The sequence below is a fragment of the Apteryx rowi genome, unplaced genomic scaffold (genome assembly GCF_003343035.1).
Source record: "Apteryx rowi isolate R43461 unplaced genomic scaffold, aptRow1 scaffold_98, whole genome shotgun sequence".
NCBI lineage: Eukaryota > Metazoa > Chordata > Aves > Apterygiformes > Apterygidae > Apteryx > Apteryx rowi.
In genome coordinates, this window is record NW_020451293.1 from 1,770,252 (window position 1) to 1,792,218 (window position 21,967).

Genomic DNA, 21,967 nt, shown 5'->3' on the forward strand with positions numbered 1-21,967 from the left:
CTGAGCAGGACTGTGTGTGCTGACAAGCGGAGCACGTGCTATGTTTAAAACATAAGCACTTTGAGTTTCCTAACTTGGAAGTGAATTGGAGTTCAAAAGCAGAGCAATAAAATGTAGAGAGCTGGCCTAGTCTGGGAGGGAGCTTGTGTGTGTATTTGCAAAAGGTGTCAGCTGCAGGGAGATGAGATGTAGAAAGATACTGGCTCAGAGTATGACTGGTGACCAGGAAATTTATCAAAGGATAAATCGAAGGAAGAAAATAGGAGGTGTCTCGGCAGGGTAGATACGGTGTCTGTGGAAATAGGAACGTACTTAAAGGATGCTGGAGGAGACTGGTGATTTCTGCTAAAGGACAAATGCCCTGGATAACCAGGAAGAAAGGGAGGCCTGAGGAAGGCCATCTGGGAGCAAGTAGAAGTGGAAAGTTTGTGTGTCATAGAGATGGTCCCAGTGTAAGTGGATAACGAGTTTTGTGTGAAAGGGGTTTGAAAAGAGGCACCAAGTGCTGTCTGGGATAAGATAATCCTTATATAGCATCTTAATTTGTTATATTTAGCTCCTACATCTTTAGCACTCTTAAGTTCTCCTAATGCCTCAGCTGTCTGTTAGTGCCAGTTTTGTTTAATGTGCCTGAAGCCGTGCTCTGTTAACTCAGCATTGCTGATGACATCTTTGAGCTCTTAGTCTTAGGCCTTCTCTGACCTTAAAGACCCTTTGAGCTCTGAGCAGCCCATGCTGGTTGGTGTTGGATCACTTTTGAAACTAATGCTTTGCTCCTGAATGCTTCAAAGTAATRCCATGTGCTCTTCAGCTCCATAGCATCTCTGACACTCAGGAGGCAAACATCCTCCTTTCTAGGTGACCACTAACACAGTGTCTATGCAAGATTCATTTCAGTGTTGGTCTCGATAGACCATGAGGCCTGTAATGATACATAGCAATGTTGCTTGGATCCACTTGGTGATGTAACTGTTCCCCAGAGATCCACCACTTCTCAGACCATCCTCTTCCTCAGCATATCTTGAATCATCAGTCTTGGCTGTCAGCTACTCTGCAGTAGAGTACTGGACACCAATAGGTCAGGCCAATAAAAAGAAGTCTCTGAGCTGCAAATGGTTAGGGAGCAGGAGAGGGAGGCTGAGAGACTTGGAGGAAAGTACCACTGCATCCCAGCCCTTTTTTTCTGTCCATCTGTAGGAATTTGCTTATAGTTATTGTTCCTGTAGGAAACACCAGATCAATTGTAATATCACCAGGCTGGATTGCTCTCATTTCTTCAGCTCTCCCTGTCATGCTGTTTTCTGAATGTTTAGTTACAGATGGATTGTGGTTTGTGAGTTCACAGCTTTTCTCAGCTGCTTTTTTGTCAAAGGTGAGCAGATGCACTGCCTGTTGCTCTGTAGAATTGGGTCTCTTGAACAGCAGCTGCCAAGAAGCCTGGAGATAAAAACTTCAGCGTATGGAAAAATCAGGGTGAAAAGCCAGTTTCTGTGACTGAGATGATCTTCTTTTGAAAGACATCCAGCTGGTCTCTTACCCTTCCTGGTGTCTTGCTGCTGGCCCCTAACCCCGTCCCCAGAAGCTACTGCCTCATGAATTCCACTAGCAGCTGGAGATATGCAAGGTAGAGGGACCTTTGGTGTTTGACCCTGTCTGATTGTTTTCATGTAAAGTTGAATACCTAAAGGGACAGAGCACTGTGCTCTTCTTGCCAGCTTCCCTACATCCTTTGTACTGAGACAGCAACCATGCCAATAAAACAGGATGAGATTGTGTAATTTAGATTGCACTGTGGTTGTGGTTGTTAAATTTGTTTTTGTAAACCATACTCATAACCAAAGAGGAGAAAAACCTGAAAGCAGTCTGATGTGCAGTTGTAAATAGATAGCCCAACTTCAGCTGTCAGCCTGATCCAGCCACTTATCTCCCTGTGCTGTGTGGTCTGCTGGGTTTGGAGGCCAGGACTGGAAAATATCCTGAGGATGGTGGGAGCTTGCTGTTCTGGGAAGTGCTGCTGTGACCATAGGCTCCCTCCATACTCCCAGCCTGCCTTCCTTCTCCTCTGCCTCTGGGGATACTATTTAGGCTCCCCAAGGCGACAGAAAAGAAGTCATTAATCAATTTTAATCATTTTTTAAATGATTGTTTTATAGTGGTTATTGGCTAGCCATCCTAATTATAATAAATACACATCAGAAGGCTGAATTAACATCATATAAGCAAGGTTAATTCTGATATTTTAATTTGACTGCTTTGCTGTGCTGCCTGTAACCGTTCTTTTGTTGTAATCTTTGTATGCAATTTTCTATCTGTTTGCAAATGATATTTTCAGTTCATTTTTAATACTGGAAATGTGTCAGTCTTCTACCTTGGTTATTACTTAGCAAGATGGGCACCAGAGCCTTTCATTTCGTGGCACAGATATTTTCCATTTAATTAAAGTGTGCGAACAGTATAATGGAATAATCAGCTGAAGTGGTGTTCAGTTTTGCATGTGAGCCAGCCACTTGAGGTCTGAATACAGCTTGCTTGTGCTGCAGGCATCTCCTTTGAGGAATGTGGGAATACTGCTTCCTGCATTCTCGTGGATGCTGCTCGTCGGTTATAGCCAGGGAGAAAACTGGCTTATTCATCCTCATGGATCTGGGGGCTCCACAGCTGAGACTTGGGTTCGGTTCCTAGGAATGACCGCACGAGTCCTGGCATGTGTGATCCATGAAGCTGGGAATGACAGTTGTCTTTGCATTGAGTTAGGTACCTGTGGCCCTTCTTGGGACAAGGGACTGTAACGGGCAGTCACTATCCCAGTGAACGAACTGGAGCACATCTGCCTTCCTCCACAGCCAACCACAGCAGCACTGTTTGCTGCATCCACATCTCCATGCAGTTTGGCAACCCCTTTGGTGGCTGTTGAAGCATTACCCATGGGGTAGAATACTTGGAGAGGTGTCAACTCATTGTTAACAGGCTCTGAAGTGAGATTTTACTAGAGTTTTAAATATTTGGCCAAATTTGGTTAAAGCAAAAGACAGGTTTGATTTGAGGGACTGTGCCGTAGTCCAAAAGCTCTCGACATTTCAAGTTCTTCAAGCCATGCTTGGAAACTCCAAGATTTCTTCAAAGAAAGAGTTTGTGAAACCTTTGATACTGGTGATTTGTATTTTTCTGTAATCTCAGTCTTTGAGAGTGTGGAGACATTTTGCTGGTGAGTTCTCCCCTTCCTCAGACCCCAGCTATCATCGTTATAAGGTTGACAATAAGCATGAAAAAATATCAGTGTGGCAAATGTAAATGCTAATTGGGAGATAAGCAGTGGAAGGGGGTAATTCCTAAGACTGCTAGCTATGCCTGACCTGCAGTAAAGCCTGCCTCACGGCCCTGTCAATAGCTGTATTGCTTCTGTAGGAAGCATGGTCTCTTCCAGTGTGGGAAGAGGGCATCCAAAGCCTTCCAAGTCAAAGTGATCTTTGCTCATGTACCTGCAGTGCTTAGTAACACACGCAGTTTCCCCTGCTCATTTGAGTTAGCTATGGTCTATTCGGAGCAGGAGGCGAGTTTCCTTCATTGCTAAAATTATACGATTGCAAAGAGGTTAAATGAGAGATGATTTAGAACCAAGTCTCCTGAGTGGGCGTTACATCTGCTGGGAGTGCGGTGTGTTTTTATCTTACAGTTAAGGTTGCCTTTATCATTTAGATAATATAGATATTCATTTAATGCTTTTTGTTTAACTGCCTTTAGTGACAAAGAACTTGGAAGCTGCTGTAGTAAAACTGGTGCCCTGTTTCTGAAGCCTCATGCCCAGATGATAAGCTGTCTCCAAGTGCTTTTGGAAAAATTTCATCATCTGTGACTATCGTGGCTAAGAGATGTTCCCATTTTCTTTCCCTCTCTTAAAGTAACTTCTTTTCATTTCCAGCTGGTTCTTGTGTTTTGGGGGATCTCACTTATTAATGTGTTTCTGCTCAATGAAGGGCACCGAAACATTGCTGCTGCATGTGCTTTCCCCAGCTAGGCTTTGCAGTTTCATGGCATGGCTCTTGAGAACTGTCCTGTGATGGGATCRCTCAGTTGTTTGGAGACTACTGTCAGTAATATTTACATACTGGGTTATTGGCAATTTTTATTCCAGGTGATGACGATTTTTTAGGAAATTTAGTTGAAACAACTTTATCTTCTGTTGTATCGCTTAGGAATCCAGTATTGTATCTTCAACAGACCTCTAAATGATAAAACATGTATAATTGTATTTGAAAGACATCTAACAATAACATAAAACATTGATCCCATCAGTAAAGTGAGGATGCTCTGTTTTGCTTAATCTGGAAATTCAGAGTCAAAAGTAAAAGCTGCTGGTACCCTTGGAAAGCTTGGCGTTTCCATCGCTAAGGAGCTCTGTATTCTAGTACTGCAGAGCTGTACTGCCTTTTAAACCCTTCCCTAGTGAGTCAACTGTATTCTTACTGTTAATTTTGAGGGAGAAGCTCCTTACTGGGAGGACCAGAGAGATGTTTCTTTAGCAAAGTGATTTAAAAAGAAAAGGCTGAGTTGCTCAGAAGTACAGGACATTGAAAATCCCTAAGAAGAAGAATTAACAAGCACAGCACAGGTGAGTTGCTTAGAGGTCTGTGATAAAATATGTGAATAGAGAAGAGATCATTACTGTCTGGGTAGCATCATGATGTGGTATATCCTTGGCTTATGTTTTTTTTTTTTTCCTAGCGCTCTCCCTGAAATATTCTGATAATCTTTGTAGCTCCACAAAGATCTGCCCAGTTGGAACCAGTGAACTGAAAGTTAATGAGTTTTATCAAAAACATTTTGTGGAGAAAAGGAACAAGATATAACTGAAGAAGAATAAGCAGTGACATGGTTTAGAGGAAGTAAAGGTTTTGAAAATATCTGGGTTAGAATCTCGTAACAAAATGAGGGAATGAGGAATTTAAAGTCACTGAGATACTGAATCATGCCAACGTGTGTCCTAAATGAAAGACACATTTTGGTGTGTTAAATGATGATTGCAACCTTGAAAATGACTTTATTAAAAGGGAATCAGAGCTTGAAAAAAATCAACAGGCAATCAGCAGGGTGTTAAGGAAATTGGTAATTATGCAAGTGACACCTTTTGCGGTCTCTGAGAACTGAATTTACAGCAGAGACAAGCATCATACATATTTAAAAAAAATCTTCCTTAAAGAGAAAAACACGAACTTTCTGGCAAATTGTAACCTCAATAGCTGGTGGAAGAATGAAACTGTATGATGCACTTGCCTTAACAGCGGAAGGGTCCTCAAATCTCTTGTCCTTGTTCCCAAAGCTCGTCAGACGGGCTCTGACCCCTTGCACTGTATGCTGAGGGAGCCTGGCCAGCTGGCTGCTGTTTCTAAGGACTTCTAGGCTCACAGAGAGCGGGCGCAGCTCTGCTTGCAAGGATGTGCACCCTGCCTTCTCTCACTGCCCGTGCTCAGTCGATCTCCTGAGGCTGGCGCTGACATTTCTAGCCATCTCTCTCCTGCCACTTTCTGTCTTTGAGTGCGTGATGTGATGGGTGCTCTGCCTGGGAGAGGGAGCATGTCCATCTCAAAGGGGCCGATGCAGTCCCAGTTGGGAGAGCCTTGATTTCCACTTCCCTGTCTTTCTCGCTTAACATTTGCTCATGTGCCTTAAAGCCCCAGGTACAAACCTTCGCCTAGACATGTTAAAAAAGCAATACTCTATGTTGTGACTAGCCCCTGAGGAGGTTCCTTGTGTCTGAGGTCGCAGCGCTGTGCTCTAGGCAGCTCTCGGCCAGGTCTAGGAACAGCTCAGCTTTGTGTAAGGCAAATCCAGGCTGGAAAGCAGGGTTTGAACAACTGGATGGCAGAAAGGAAACCTTTAATGTGTTAAACGCATATAGGCCTAGGGTGAACAAGATGGCCTTGGGCCATAAAAAGCAGGCAACAGAGGAGGGGAGGTGGCAAAACCCTACCCTGTGGAGTGGGCAGTGCCAGGTGGGCACCTCTGTTTCTGTGGTCTCCAACGTTCTCTGCTGTGTTTTTCATAGGGGCTAAAGGATTATTGTTGTGCCATTGCTGAGTGATTCCTTCCCATAAACTCTTCCCTTCTACTTTCCTTATTTCGTAGCATCTCTGTCACATACAGCACAACAGTAAATGCATGGATATATCATGAGTTCTGAATATTAACTCTGGGAACTTGTTTTCTTACATTCATGGTTTGCTCTATGGGCCTTTGAGTGACTAGGCTCCTGGGTCAGAGTACCCAGGAAGCTATTTGCAACTCCCTGACACCCTTCTGCACCATCAAGAAATGGGCCAGAAGAACGTCTGCTCTCCTGGAGCTTGGGAGACATGGGTCTGAGTCTCGTTATTGTCTTGTGATGCTTGCGGTATTAGTAAAGGCAGATAGCATGGTTTGGCAATGCCTCCAGGGACGTGAGACATCTCATGACCTACATTTCATTGTTATTGCAGTCTCTGGAGATTGCTGCTGCCATACTGTAGACACTATTTTCTTTATTTTTGTATGTTTGCTCTGTTGTTCTTACACTGGTCTTTTTTCCCAATGTAACCATGTACTAGAGCAGCGGGTGTAACGTACAGAGAAGCCTGAGATGATCCCCAGCCTTGAAAGATCCTATATGGCTGAAAATAATCAGCTCCTGGGAATCAGTAGGGAGCCCCTCATGGAGCTGCATCCAGGCCAGCTGCCATGAGATGGGTATGGCTGACTGTGAGCAAAGACTTGACTGTGGAGAGATGCGTTGGCTGTGCACAGGTGTCTGGGCACATCCCTCTTCCATGTGCCAACTGGAGAGGAGTATAGAAGTGCTCCTGTCTGTGCACTGGCACGTACTGGAACTGGATCATAGATTTGTTAGAGGGCTTCTCTCTTTAGGTGCCGTGGCCCTTTTTCAAAACTAAAACATCAGCATCCGAAATTTCCTCTCAGACCCCCCCATAGCACCTGGGCAATTGAGAAGAAAGTGTACTGCTCTCCTTGTGTGCTGGCAAATGTTGGGTGCGCCGAGTGCCTTTTCCCGTCTGGAGCAGGCTGGCCCGTTCAGCGTCAAACATGCTACATCTCAGGTGTTTGAAAGCTGAGCTCTGTCAGGAGTCACATCTGCTCCGTGCGTTTGCCTCCCAGACTGCATCCTGTGTGCCCGGGCACAGGCCATGTCCACGTCTGATGAGCACCACCGGCAGCTTCACTGCTCACTGCTTTCGCAGCCTGTTCCAAGCAAGGGGGCTGGACAACCTCTGAGTTGTTTTCTTCCTTAAAATCCCTATGGTCGGCTGCATTTCAGCAAAGCTTGGGGATCGTTGGGCTCCCACAGTGTGGTGCGTGGCACTGGAAGTAGTGTGCCTTGGTAGGCAGTGCAGCTCCTCTGCCGTGCGCTCAGCCCATCTGCTGCTGCGCAAGGGCTCGAGGCCAGCCCCACCAAGGCCTGGCTGCGGAGCGGTGGCTGTGCTGGCTATGGAGCCAGTGGCCTTGCCATGTGTCGGCATATTTCCTTGAAGGAAAGTCAGGGTCTCATGGGTGACATGAAGACTAACCCAAGTATCATTTCTCTCACTTCGATGGTATTTTCCCTTGTATTCCTCCTTGAGTAGCTGCCTTGGGACCAGCCTGATGGTGGCTAGTGTGAAGGAGGCTGTCCAGCTGCCCCTTTCCAGCATGTGGACAAAAGCAAGTTAAAGCAGTGTCCATCTTGTGCTCTGGTTACTCCATCTCTGCTCTTCCTGGGAAGTGGCAAAGCCTCTTTTGCCTAGTTCCTCTGGAGCGAATACACAGCTTGTAGCTCAGTGCTAGAGCAGGGCACAGGCAGTTTCCCTTCCATTTCCATGGCAAAGCTCCAGCTAACTGAGCCGGGTGACTTTCTCCCCTTCTCTGTTTCACTTGCGAAACAAGGCCTTTAGAAACCAGAGTTTTAACCCCTTTCTTTGCCTTTGAGTCATCTCCATGTACTGGGCTCATTTGTCATTCACCCCGTTGTCTCAACAGGGAACCCTTTCGATTGGCGGCAAAGAAGTGACCCTTGAGTATACTCCGTGCCCAGAGTTTTGGCGCTGCAAACGTGTAAGTACGCGGTCAGGGAAAGCTGTGTTCTTCCCCTGCTGGCTTTTTTGGCAGTGGTAGCCGAGAAGAGCATTAGACATTTCCTCAGTGACTGAAGAGCCTTAAGGGTGAAACCTGTCCTGAATCTCTTGCATCTTCTAAGCTTCTGTGTTTCCCCTAGCTTTTTTTGTTACAATCTATGAGTGCATGTTTCTTTGGTACAGGTAGCCAGTGCCTGTGTACAGAGCAACTTCACTCCTATGCAGTGGCTCCCTTTTAACATGTGAGACTGGGGATGTGTATATAGATCCATTCCCCTTAAAAGCCAAAATGAGGTATTGATTTTGCCAACCAAAAGGGAGCTAGTTTTTGCTCTGGTCTGCATGTGTAACTGTGAGTGTTTCCACTGCCTGGATAACTAGGGCTTTTACCTCTGTAATAGTGCAAACCTCCTGTTTGTGTCCACACAGGAACTTGTGATTGAGATGTGAGTGTAATAAGTGCAGTGTCCAGGCAGTAGTTAATACAGACTGGGCCTTGCCCCTTTCTAGGGTGGCACGATTGCTCAAGTGCCAGTTTTGTTCCCGTGCTCTTCCCATGGGTTGTCCAGAACAGATGCTTTCACCTACAGTAGCCTGGGGAAGAGTGCTAGAGTGAAGAGCCAGGGTTGTTGCCCTCATTCCCACTGACTGCAAACCAAAAGGTTGCAGCAGGGTGGGAAGGGGTTAGTTCTTGTACTCCTGCCTTGTGCACTGAATCACACTGGTGTATGAAGACCCTCGTCGAGGCTAACTGGACACACTCCAGCTGCCAGCAAAGCCACTATTAGGGACTGCTTCTATCCTCGTCTGTGCTTGCAATGCTCCAGGGATCAGGTAGAGACAGAAGCATCATGCAGTGGTTTCGCAGCAGCTCTCAGTGCAACGAGAAGTAACTGGAGTATACATCCCTACAGTTTTTGTGCACAAGCATGGCCTGAAAGAGCCATTTTATGCCTCAGAGCATTTGCAGGACCTCAGTTAGAAGAAAAACTAGTATGAAAGAGAATCAGTGCATCAAGCAAGAGCTTGAACAGGAAGTTAGGGACGCCATATTCAGAGAGATCAGGGATGGTGAGGCGCTCAACTCTTTTCACAGTGGCTCTGAGATAACTGTCCCAGCCCGTTCAGCTTCACCTCTTAGTTGGCAGATGTCTGTTTGTTGACTGTCCCTGTGCAGAGAATTATATCAGCATGTAGAAGTGTCTTTTAGCTCAGATAAGGACTTCGTCACTACTTCAGGAGTCAGCTGAGACAGGAAAAAACAAAGGTAGCTGCATTCTCTGAAGCAATAGGGTAGCTGGCAGTATGGTGTCTAGCATGGAGCTTTTCGGCCCAGCATCACTTGGGAGGGGGAAAGGTCCCGTCTGAGTTACTAGTGAAGTACCTCAGTGGTGTGAACAAACCTGTGCTCAGAAGTTGTGTGAAAATCCTTCTGTTCCCGAGCCAATCCCAGCTGTGAGCCGTGGGAGCTTTTCCCTTGCGCTCCAGCCAAGGCTTTGCTTCCTTCCTGCTGCCATTGCCTGTTCCCTCTCTCAGACTCTCTCTGTAACTTTTCCATGGCTGTAACTTGCTTTCCAAAAGCACTGCAGGGTTTGGCCCTCTGGAGTACTTTGCTCCCACTACCTTCAAAATGTGACTGCCTCATGCTGTCCATCTTCCATTGCAGTGTAAGGTGTGTACTGTGGGCTACAGATCTTCCTGCTCCTATTGCAAGCTCCCAAGAGATGGTGAGTATATCTGGTCCCCCTTGCATTTTATTTGTTAAAAGTTTCATCTGCCCTAACAAGTAAATTTCTGTCTTCTGGTTTCTCTGTGCTTGTGGTGGATTAGCTGAGCCACTGTATAGGGGTATTACTAATCTTGCTTCATCTAGACCCTTTTCCCTGTCCAACGTAAAGATGTTGCATGTGGAGGTGCTGCTACCAGGCTCTCTCTGTTCTTGTGAGGTTTGGTGGAGAGATGTCTTACTGCACAAGGCCTTTCCTTCCTATTGTTTTGGCATCGTTCCTCACCCCCAGTGACACAGGTTGTGTGTCCTTCAGGACTGTGAGCTGGTACTGCTGGCCATAGGCGAGATGTCTTCCCCGCAACCTACCTTCCTTGGCAGCTGCAGCTGCATGTTTTCAGTGTTAGTGATTTGAGGCTCCCCAGATCAGAGGTGAATCCAGGACTTGAACTGCTAAACTCACTTTGCTGACTGGAAGGCTGTTGCTCCCAACAGTGCGGAGCCTCCTGCAGGAGCTTCTCCCCACCCCACCAGCACCTCTGCTCTTCTGGGCTTGAGGGAGCTAGTGCCAAAGCAACACTTTCTTCAGGAACTACTTTCTTTGGATGAGCAGGTATACCAGGCGCTGTATAAGCTTTGACTCTACTGCTGTTTTTCAAGTCGATTTCTGATATTTTGCATTTCTTACCCGCATATCCTAGGCAGAAGGTCATTAAAATATCTGCTGGTGCAGAGCTCCATTTACTGAAGCACTGTCCCTGTGGATATTGTGCTTTCCTTTCACTGTGACTCCTCCAGCAGCATTATGGAGGCAGAATTCATATAACTGCCTTCCTTGGTCAACACAACTGCATATTGTAATCAAAACTGCCAAGGATCAAATTAAACAGAGCCTTTAAGATGCTGTGAAGACTGACTGTGGTACATGCCTCTTACTGCCCTGGGTTTTTTGGTTTTGTTTTTTTTGATTGTGAGAATGCTTGTAATAAGGTAACCCCTGCATGACTGTCCCTTAATTGCTAGGTGAGATAAGTGAAGTCTCTAGGTATATGCAGTCATTACTGCAGCTTTGCATGAGTTTTTGCCTGCTGTGTGACTGATGGTCTTGAAATGGATTTAACATGCCTCTCTTACAGGGAGCAGAGCAGGTCCAGAGTCCAGAGGTGGTTCTGAGGGAGAGGACACCCCGGCTGAGCAAGAATTCAGTAAGAGAATTGCTCTCTCCAACTCTGGAGTTATGCTTATGTTCTTTGGGGTGGAAGTTGTTTAAGGGCCATGTTTTTAAAGGTATGGATGAAAACATGTAATTTGCATGAGCAGTTCTCACAGCTGCACATGCAGACTGGTTTCATATGCAAATTTTACATGGGGTGCTACTCATGGAGTATAGCCAAAAGTCTTCAGGCTGCAAGCTGGAGACAAATTAGTACAGGACTATCCAACATGAGCTGTGCTGACAACCAAGCAGGTCAGTGTGCAGCTGTCTCAACATTTGTGTGCTAAATAGTTGCACGTTCTGCTGTGTCTCTTGCTTCCCGCTGCCCAAACAGAACGAGAGCTGGGAGATGCTCTGTGGCAGCATTTAAAGGGTACAGCTTCACTGTGCTGAGTCTTGAGCTCTCATTTCCTCCTCTTAGTGGGAAGAGATCTCAAGATCTCAACAACAGGTGAAAGCTGGTGACATCTGATTTTGCAGCCCCACAGCTTAGACTTCCCTTTCTAACAGCTTTAGAAACTCAGCCAAGGATCTCTTTTGAAGTGAGGCCAGATATTTCAGGGGCCCTCAAGCACCTTGATGGGCTTTGATTTTCTCTGTATTGCATAGCTAGCCTGTAGCGAGGAGGGGTTTCCATATAGTGCCTACCTCATCTGTGGTGAGTAGGTACCTAATAAAATCAGTGATTGAATTATGCTGCATTTCACTTAGTAATCATAGCTGTCTGTACCTAGTTTTCTTTTAATATAGAGATGGAGTGACAATTACTAGTCTGTGATACTGCTCAGCTATGGGTGTTTAAGAATACATCAGGCATAGTAACAATATCACTGCAAGGTGGGTCGTCATGGACCTGGATGGGCCAAATCCATCCTTGATTCATGTTTGGCCAGGCAAAAGCCAATACCAAAAGGAGGCAGAAAAGCCTCTTGGCTCTGACAGGAGAGGTCAGGTGAAGGACCTCAATGTGAAACAAGGCTATGGAAGGATGAGCTATGTATCTAGCTTTCCCTTTCCACACTTTGTGTCTATAAAGTGTTAAGACATGGGGTATGCAAAGGGCATAATAGGTTAAATAGTCTTTTCTAAAGCCAGCTGCTCCAGTGGCCAGAAGGCAGTGGAAGAAAACATTTGCTGAAACACTGAATATGGAGCCAGTCCATATCTCTTCTCTAATAGCAGAGACAAAGCTTGAAAAACCTGAGCAAGAGTTATCAGGACAACCAGGATCTCCAAAGCAGCCTCTCCAGCCCTCAGCTCCTGCTCCACAGCAGGAGTGCCAGCCTCAAGAACAGGAGCCAAGGAAGAGAGATGAAGGGAGAGAGCGGCGGCCCTCACAGGAGAAGAGAAGGGACACGGACCGTCACCAGGAACTGCCTTCCCAGAGAGAAGCAGAGGAAACCACACCACAGGACAGTGGAGGAAGCAGAAGTGAGTGGCAGAGGGGCCAAATTTGGACTCCCGATGATTGTGTTGCATGAGGCCATCAGCAGAAGGGGTAGCATTTCACTAAAACCTCTGGATGCTGTTTCCATATGGTAAAACTCCTATATGGCTGAACTCATTGGAGGAGGGGCCTCCTTTCTCCTCTGTTTTCTGGGAAGGGAAGGTGAGCAATTGGAGAGGGTAGTCTGAGCATCTTGCAAACAGGAGAGAAAAAAGAGGCGGCTTCCAGACTCCAAAGGGGCCAGCAGCTCAGGGCCTGCTCCCCAGCCTACTCTCCCTCTTTCAGTCCAGGTCAGTGCAGACACCAGGCCATATCACTCCTCCTTCCCCTTTCCTGGAACCATCCTGGACCAGAGCAGAGCTGTGTGTGTGGTCAGTGAGTCCTACTCAGGTGGAGTCACTTTATCCCAGAGGGAGAGGGGAGAAGGAATGGGTCCCCACATGATCTTGCTGCGCTGCAGGCCTGCATCAGGGTGTGAAGTGTCCAGAGAGCCCTTCGCTCTCTAGTGAAGTCTGAGCAGCTGCAGAGCGGAGAGGAGTCAGAAACCTTTGCTTCCCATCACTCAGCCCTTGAACTACCACTGCYCCCTTTGTCGAGAGGTTTTCATAGATGGCAGCGCTGTGATAACAGGCTCTGTTGCTATTGCCCTGCACTGTGGCATATCCTAGCTCCTGGGGCTCATTGCTGCTGTAGGATGCTGAATTGCAGGGAGGAGAGTTGTGCTTTGCTGCCATTGGGGTCTGTGGATGACGCAGCCTTGGCCCTTGCACAGGGATTCCTTCTGCATAATTCAGCAGTGACTGTGTTTATGCTTGGTGCCAGAACTGGGAAGGCAGAACTGCACTGAAAGGAGACTGGCACATTGAGCTCCTCACCCAGCGAGTGAGGATTATGCAGTGTTTAACTGCAAGAAGTCATGCCATTGCAGCGGGTGGTTTTAGTTTTAATCCTGCTGTCACAGTAAACCTGGATCTGAATTGATCTTTTTTTAATACTTTTTGTCTCCCTGCCACCTTTCTCTTTCTGCTTCTCAGCAATTATGCTGAAGCGTATTACTCGATTCACCCCACCGGAAGTGATCGTGGGGCTCCTGGCCCCATACGTGCGTCTTTCCACGTCCAGTGTGCGCATCATGAAGAACAAGGCTGGCCGGATGGGGCAGACCTATGGCTTCATTGAACTGGAGTCACATGCTGTAAGTAGCTTCCTGCTTTCACACACTCCCTCTCTTGGCATCTGTAGGCAGTAGTAGCAGAGGAATCTTAGGAATGTAGGAAATAGCTGTATTTGTGAGGTAGCTGTCCTGAAGCTGTGGCCTCTCCTGCTTGCCTGGCTAGATGTAGGGAGAATCTGTTTGCTCTCTAGCTTCAGGAGCCAAAGATTAAGTCTGTCATCACAGCTGTGATGCTGAATGAGTTTCTTTCCTTGGTGCGTCTTGTTGTAGACCCTCCCAAACTTAAGCATCTCTTGCATAGATTTTTTTGTTTGCAGGGGCCTCAAATTTAATGGTCTGTATTTGCAAAAGGTGCAAATCTTAATTAACAGGCAGTGCCACACTGGAAGGTTCACATTTTCTCCTTAGTCAGGGCGATACCCAGACTGCGTATCTGTGTTTAACATTGGTCCAGAGGGTATTCACAAAGTCTTTGGGGCAGCAGCAACCACTGTGCTGCATGGTCAAGCGGCCCTAGGAGAATGTGGATCTTAGCTGGCTGCTGAAAATGGTCACAGGACAAGCAGAGAACTACCAATGCATATATCCTTTTTGTGTTATCTTAAATACCTTTCACTAATGTTTAGACAAGCACATTGTATTTCATGTCCTAGCGTGGTCATCCAGGTGCTGCTCTTAGGCATAAAGCCTTCCCTTCAGGCAGATGGGATTTGGGAAATGGGCTTATGTTTCCTTCTCATGAATGTAAAATTCTCCTTTCGTTTCACAGGAGGCACTGAGGTTGCTAAAGATACTGCAGAATCTGGATCCCCCAATCTGCATTGATGGACGCACGGTGGAAGTGAATCTTGCTACAGGCAGGAGAAGGTATGGATAGATGAGGCAGGAGAGCTGTCCCTTGTTGTAAGGCTAGAACTGCACTGTCGGCCTGAATGCCTAAAGGTTGGCACATGGATTAGCACAGAAGTTCCTACAACCTAAAAATTGGTTGGAGAGGTGAATTGAAGGCATCAGAGCAGAAGCTTCAGTGATTGAGCAGTATGGGATGAATCATTTTATCAGGTGACTTCCTCTTGTTGTCCAGCCATCAAATCCCATTCTGAGGAGGTTAACGGGTTTGGCTTTTTAAAAAGCAGTTGGAGAGAATTGCCTTTGCTGATTCAGCAGAGAGTGTTGGCATAATTTTTGTGGCAACAGTCATCTACACGGCCTTTCTTTGTCCTGGGATGAGCGCAATCCAACGGGTGGCCAGAGAAGATGCCCTTCCTGTCTTTGTGGTCCTGCTGATCGTTTTGAGTACTCTGAGGTTACTGTGAAGTCAGACAGGCATTAACCTGCAGCCTTTATCTCCACAGGAATGACTATGGGGAGCACGGCGACAATTCCTACTATGGCCCGGTAGGTCTGCACAGCTTCCCAGCAGCTAGCGGAGAGGGAAGGGAGCACCAGGGGGAATAGACCTGACTGTTAGGCTTCTCCCTTTGGACTGCTGAAATGTCAGCATGTTGAAGGTGGAATGTTCACCTAAGGCTGAAGTGTGCTCTTCACTGCCACTGTGCCAATAACACCGGGATTATAATGTGCACAGAAGTGCAGTGCAGAGTGCAGATGCTGCTTGAGAGAGTGCTGGGCTGGATTATTGTATACTGCACACTTACAGAGTGACTTACTCTTCCTTACTGCTAGTGTTACTGGGCTGCAGGGCCATACAGAATGGGCTGGAGATTTCGATGTGGATTACCCTGAGCACCTGATGTAAAGCTTCAGTGAAGCTGGTCTTGTGCCTTGCAACACTGCTGGTTGTTCTGTTAGATGAAAAGCTACGTCTGCCTGATTTCTATTTAGAGTAGTTAAATGATTGTTTTCCTGAACTCTGAGCCTGTGGGAGGGAGGAAAAACAATATGATGTTTGTCAGAGTCTCTGATCTGTTTGTGTTGTTCACTTATTCCAGGGCAGAAGGGGCATGAGGGACAGGAGGGGCGGCGAATCACAGAGACGCACCAGAGCACAGTGTAAGCTAAGCTCTGCCTCACTCCTACTGTGGAGTCTTTTCTTCCTTAAAAGGGCACTGACATGTAGAAATCATCCAGAAAATATTTTAAAAGGCTAAAAGTAGGTTTGCTTGCTACACCCACTTCTGAGTTCCCTTGCCAATTTTGTTTAGTCATATTTTCCTATTCAATAATGTGTTTTTCTCTCCTCTTACTGTGCAAAAGCTACAAGCAGATAAAGGAAAATTGCTGCTTGCTTTCCTTGTTGTGTCAAACTGATGGGACAAAATCAGCCTGGCAATTACCAGATGAGATGGAAGAAAATATACTCTATGCAGCAGTGCCAGTAGCTGAAAAACTCTCCTGATTATTTTACTAGTGTATATGCAGTACTGCTGAGCTCTGTCTAATAAGAGTTTGGAAATGAGAAACATTCCTCATATTATGGGGGTGCCTAGCTCTGGATTTCAGCTATTCCTGTAGAAGCAGTTGGCTCTTTCTTTTCAGGGGCTTTTGTGCACCTGTGGGGCAGAGGGGAGCAGGAGAGAGTCATTGCTTAAGAAAGGAGATTTTGTTTGTAAGAGGGCAGATCTTCCTTGTTCACAAGGGTAGGTGGAAGCAGAGCTGAAACGCATCACCCCATTCTTTGGGAAATTACTGCATTTCAGGATATCTTTGTCCAGTCAGGTGTTGTCATCTGGTGATCTCAGCACAAACACTGTTAGTGTGTTCTGATGGGGAAGTTTCTCCAGAGTTCTAAAACAGAAGGATTGTGAAAACCCATCTCCCTTCTTACTAACTAAAGAATGAAAGATGTAGGTAGAGTGGTGTGAAGACACTCATGCCTTCCTTGCCAGGATAGAAAATTTCTTCTTTCTCTCTCCTGATCCTTTCACCAGTGCAGTATTTGCTGGTGCTTTTGTCTTTGTAAAAGGCAAGTTCTCTCTTTGGGATTTTCTGATGTTAACTTTTATCTCTCCATTCAGCTCCATCAGATGTGTCCACGTACATTTATGATCCTGAAACTGGGAATTACTATGATCCCATAGCTGGGACATACTACGACCCTAGGACTCAGGTAAGCGCGCAGGAAGGAAGCTTTACACATAGCACGTTCCTACAAACTGCCCTTCTATGAATAGCTTTTGCAGCTAGAGCCTGAGGAGGGCTGGGATGGGACAGCATAGAGGTGCCTTTTCCTCTGACTATATAAAAGGGATCCCTGTTCCAAAATATCAACTCCATGGGAGGCAGGGCTAGGAACCCATTAGCTGTGTGTTGAACCATTTACCTTGGCCTGTGAAGTCCTACCTTTGGAGGGCTTTTAGACTCCTCTTTGTTGAACAGACTTATAGACAGAGCATCCTTGCTAGATTTTACTGGAGATATGAGACTTAACACTGTCTACTAAAAGAGGGACAGCAGAACTCTGTTTTCTTCTGGGATCTCTTTGCTGCCCCAGCCCAGACAGTGATAGTTACAAGGATGCCAAAAAAGAGCCATCTGCAAAGGTTCCCTGGGACTGTCGTTTTGTTTCCACAAGACCGTCCATGCTGCTGCTGAGACTGGGAGAGCGGGACACTGCTCTGCTGACCTGGCTAGAGTAGACAGTCTTCTGCCTCAGCAAAGTCTTAAAGCCTTGGCCCCCAGCTGTCTGAGGCTCTGCTGTACAGTCCCTTCTTACTGTGCTGTCTCCCCAGCCTAATAAGGACTCAGTCATGTACTGAGAAGGTTGGCAGGGTTTTGGCTAAGTCTGTTCCAAATGCCTTTTTCAGAGAGAAGTCACGATAGACCGAGAAGCCTGCTCATCACCTACGGAGAGCAGAAGAAGGCGGCATGGGAGCCAAGAAAGGACGAATGAAAGAAAGGAGCCACACAGCAGGGACAATAGGGACAGAAAGGAGAAAGGGAAAAATACTTCTGCTAAGGTAAATTCCTTCTGCAGTCACCATGGTCAGAGATCTGAGGCCAGGAGGCTGAGGTAAGAAGTGAGGTTAGAAAAAAAGAGTCAGAGTAGTTTACAGAGGATTCAAAAAGGGAGGAACAGTGAGAGAAAGTGGTGGAATACATGTAGTCACCAGCAGGCTGGGAACATGGTTTGCTCTCTGGCCAGATGGGAACAAGATCCCAAAATTCTTCTCTCTTGTGACATGAAGTCAGGGCTTCTTACCCTTTCCTCGTGGTAAAGGATTCAGAAACATCCCTGTAACTGGAGACACACTCACACTGCTGAAAACACCCAACTGTTGTAACAGAGCCAGCGAAAAATAGCAGAGATGTTTGAACATACCAGGTTAGATAATAACAGAGATTCAGCCCTGCCCTAACCACAATTCCTGCTCCCACCAAACATCACAGACAGACTGGAAGGCGAGGCAGGCAGTGCGGCTGGACTGCAAAGGTCAACTGAGATATAATGCAGAAATTCCCCCCCTCCCATTTCTCCTGCCCACCTGATTTCCATGGATGCTCAGAAGTGGTTTCCCAGTTGCTGCATGCACTCTCTGACCCCTGTGCTGCTGATGGCCTAATGCCTATTTTTTTTTTTCCAGAATGAGCCTGGAGAGGAGAGGTTCTTTGCAGAGGATGTCTTCAAAAAGCCATTACCTCCCTCTGTGAAAAAGGACGAGAGTGCAAGCCTGGTAAGATGGTGCATAGCACTTGTTTTGCCCTGGTCAAGCATGAATAGCTAAACTAGAGCATTACCAGCCTAGTACTCTGCAGAGCAAGTAGATGTGAAACTTTACCGCAGCCTATTCTTTATGCTGCTCAACATACAAGTAAGTGAGTGTCACAGGCTTGTCCTGTTGCAGTGCTGGGTGATTATAGTATGTGGTGTTCTCTGTCCAGAAAAAGGAACACCTTGAAAACACCACAGAGCTGTGTTGACAGTGGCCATATGTTGTGCCACAGACTCAGCAGAGAGAGCTGTTGCAGTTATCCTTTCTCCTCCCTGCCTTTAGTACTTGTTCTGTGGCTCATCCCTCAATGGGAAGCAGGATTGTAACTCTTCCAGGAGTGGTGGGGTTTCTCTGCTCCGTTGCTTGACAGGCTACGGGGGTGGCCTGGCATGCAGTCTGTGCCTGGGTGCTCTCCACGTCCTTTGTGCAAGTGGAAGTGTATAAATGTGACTTGTCCCTGCCCCAGCTCCCCCACTGGTCTGTGGCACAGCTGGGGCTGCTGTCATGGTCCAGCAGAAGGTGGGAGTGGAGCAGGCTGGGACTGCACTGAGAGCTGCTTCAGCTGTCTCTAAAACCAAGGGCGTAACCCCAAGGGAGAGACTCTTGGCCACACCAGAATGGAAATGTCTCCCACCAGAAGCACCACCTTCTTTCTACTTGGAAGCCGGTTAAATGGGTGCATAGCTGCTGTGTGCAGACTTCCCCTAGGACCAGTTTGTGGCAGTCTTAACACCCCATTTTGACTGTTTCAGAATGAGTCTGGAGAGGAGAAGTTCTCTGCAGAAGATGTCTTTAAAAAGCCATTACCTCCCTCTGTGAAGAAGGATGAGAGTGCAGCCCCGGTAAGACACGCCCTGGAACTGATATTTTTTCTCTTGATCAAGCCTGGGTAGACGACTAGGGGGGTTCTCCAAAGCCTGGCTGTGACTTGTGCGGCAGACTTGCCAGCTTCTCCTGCCAGAGAAGGGAGCATTGGAGAGAGAACAGCAAAGGCAGTTTGCTTTATAATGCTGAGCTTGTTTGGGGGGCTCTAGCACAGGGAAAATTTGAGACTAGCATCTGAGCAAGGTCTCCTCACTTGAGCAATTGTCATGCAGAATACTCTTCCAGCCTGCCTGTGGACTGAGCAAGGCCAAACCTCACTGATTCTTATTGCTGGAAGAAGTGACTGACAGCCATGCCATGCCAAATAGCTGCTTCTTTGGTCAGCATCTTGTGTTTAGGTGTGTAGCAGATTGGGAAAGCCTGACACCAAAGCATGACCTGTGTTGAGAACAGAAGAGCTTCTACCCTGTGGTGTTTAAATGCCCGTCAGCCAATTTCTTTCCATCCCTGCCCAGGCTGCTGGGGTGTTGCTCTCTAGCTCTTGGGCTGGAACAGAGACAGAAGGGTTGGGGAGACAGGTTGGGGAAGCAGAGCCCAACGTGGCAGAGTAGGCTTGATGCTGTAAATTGTCACACTTTTCTGCCTCTCTCTCTCAGCCCAAGGCGGTGAACCCTCTGATAGGACTTCTGGGAGAGTATGGAGGAGACAGTGACAATGAAGAGGAGGAGGAAGAGGAGGAGCAGTCACAGGCACAGTGGATGCCGCCTCCCCACCCACCAGCACAGCGCGAGGAACAACCAAGGAAGGCCAAGGCCAGCGACGACAAGCTGACTGACTGGAACAAGCTGGCCTGCTTGCTGTGCAGGAGGCAGTTTCCCAACAAGGAAGTGCTCATCAAGCACCAGCAGCTCTCCAACCTACACAAGGTACAGGGAGCTGGTGGCTTGGGGGCTGCACGTGTGCAGCTTTGTGCTCTGTGGGGAAAAATACAACAGTTGGGTGGGAAAAACTGTGCCGAGTTTGACACGAGCAAGCAAAGTTCCTATCGAAGCCGTGTTCAAAGCCTCCCATCACAGGCTTATAACCAGCTCTGTCACTAACTAAATTGGAGCAGACTTCTGACCAGCAGGCATAAATAACACCACCCTGGTAGACACTGTCAAGAGGAGTGTGTGTTAACAGCTTCATAGTCTGTAGGCTTGCAGGCAGCTCTGTGACGCAGTGGAGTATATCATTTCACGCAGGAGAGCACTAGCCCCACCTCAGCATGCTGGAGCTGTGGGAAGGGGACCTGAGCTGAAGAGCAGGGATCCAGCCCATCTTGCATGGGGCTACAAGCAGGTTCCCTAGGCATTGCATGGGCTGCCTGCTCCTGCCATGTGAGTGCCGACGGTACTCTGTGGAAATATGCCTGTAACATCAGGCTGTGACATTTCAAGCCATAGTGAGATGGCTCAAGCTTGGGGAGAGTGGGGTGTTCGCAGGCTCGAGTGTGATAGTAGTAAGATAGTAGTGAGAGATAGTAGTAAGAACTTATTTAGCACGTGCCTCCCCATGTCCTGCGCTACCTTCAAGTTCTTCCTGCTGGGAGGACCAAACTGCATGCTGGTTAAAATAGGCTAGGTAGCCTGCTCTGCTGTGGAAGAAGAAAGGCTCCTGTGGAGGAGCAGGCATTTTGGGCTGCATGGGAAGCCTTTGCATCTAGCATAGYGCAGGTGCAAGAGCATGCTGTTTTTATCTGTGCTCCTTATGGGCACAGCAGATGACCCTAACAGCTCGTATCCTCTGCTGACACTGGCTTCTGCTTTCCTCCTTCCAGCAAAACCTGGAGATACATATGAAGATCAAACGGTCTGAGCAGGAACTGGCATATTTGGAGAAAAGAGAGCGCGAGGTGGGTCTGTGGTGCTGGGCAGACTTCTGCTTGTGGTCCTGCGCTAGGGGAGTGCTGGTCCCAGACAGACCCACTGCATATGCAATTGTTTCAAGAGGTATCAGGCTGCAGCCTGGGCATCAAATGCCTCCCAAAGAGCTTTACACTGGGCTGTGGGACACACATTGCATTTGGACCTGTAGGTAGTGCTGTGACTTCTAAGAGCAGGTTCCCTTCTTCCAGAAGGGGGTCGGAGTGTGGTTCTGTTGCCCAGCAAGGCAGTGTTAAGCTTTGTGCTAAGTGGGTCCCAGATTTCCATCCAAAACAGATGCAGTTTGTGGGCCACTGCTGCCCAGCCAGGAATGGGGAGAGCCGTAGCTGCCCCTTGTTCAGAAGCTAGCAGGGCTTCTCCCAGTGCCATAGCTGGAAGACTGCAACCACAGGTCCAGGTCAGCCTGACAGATGCCATCAGCACAGAATAAATGGACTGTGTGTTCTACGAACATCCAGGGTTTGTGGGTCTCCAGGACACGTTTCTGCTCACCTGAGGATTAGTGGCTGAGATGAGACCTTGCTGCAGAGCAGTCTCCTGTGGGATGTTGAATCCTTCATGGCTCCTTTACTCACTTTGTTCTTTCTCATATGAAGGGAAGATACAAAGATAAGGGAAACGACCGGAGAGAGAAATACCAGCAGATGGATTCACCAGAGAGGAAACGATTCAGATACGATCGGGACTCAGAGAGGTAATGACTGCTGTTGGTTAGATTTTTGGGGGGCTGCTGATGGCAGAATGGCATGTGAGCAGCTGGTGTGCCAAGGCTAGGAATCTGCTGGTGGGGAAGATCTGCAAGGATAGCAGCCTGGCAAGCTGTGACTCTTGCACACAGAGGTCCCCAAAATGTGAGTCTGTTGTGCGGTGGGACTTCCCTGA

General features: G+C 47.4%; 1 protein-coding gene across 2 annotated transcripts in view; it reads left to right on the plus strand.

The window, feature by feature from the left end:
• Nucleotides 1-21,967, plus strand: part of RBM6 (RNA binding motif protein 6) — a 57,195-nt gene that overhangs the window by 31,344 nt on the left and 3,884 nt on the right. For both annotated transcript variants that reach the window (XM_026054987.1, XM_026054988.1), the window contains exons 6-20: nt 8,005-8,079; nt 9,766-9,826; nt 10,962-11,030; nt 12,221-12,472; nt 13,523-13,683; nt 14,432-14,529; nt 15,018-15,060; nt 15,615-15,675; nt 16,641-16,732; nt 17,430-17,582; nt 18,207-18,296; nt 19,088-19,177; nt 19,817-20,086; nt 20,980-21,054; nt 21,682-21,779. In XM_026054987.1, coding sequence (XP_025910772.1) covers nt 8,005-8,079; nt 9,766-9,826; nt 10,962-11,030; nt 12,221-12,472; nt 13,523-13,683; nt 14,432-14,529; nt 15,018-15,060; nt 15,615-15,675; nt 16,641-16,732; nt 17,430-17,582; nt 18,207-18,296; nt 19,088-19,177; nt 19,817-20,086; nt 20,980-21,054; nt 21,682-21,779 — 1,688 coding nt within the window. The remainder of the gene's footprint in view (nt 1-8,004; nt 8,080-9,765; nt 9,827-10,961; nt 11,031-12,220; nt 12,473-13,522; nt 13,684-14,431; nt 14,530-15,017; nt 15,061-15,614; nt 15,676-16,640; nt 16,733-17,429; nt 17,583-18,206; nt 18,297-19,087; nt 19,178-19,816; nt 20,087-20,979; nt 21,055-21,681; nt 21,780-21,967) is intronic.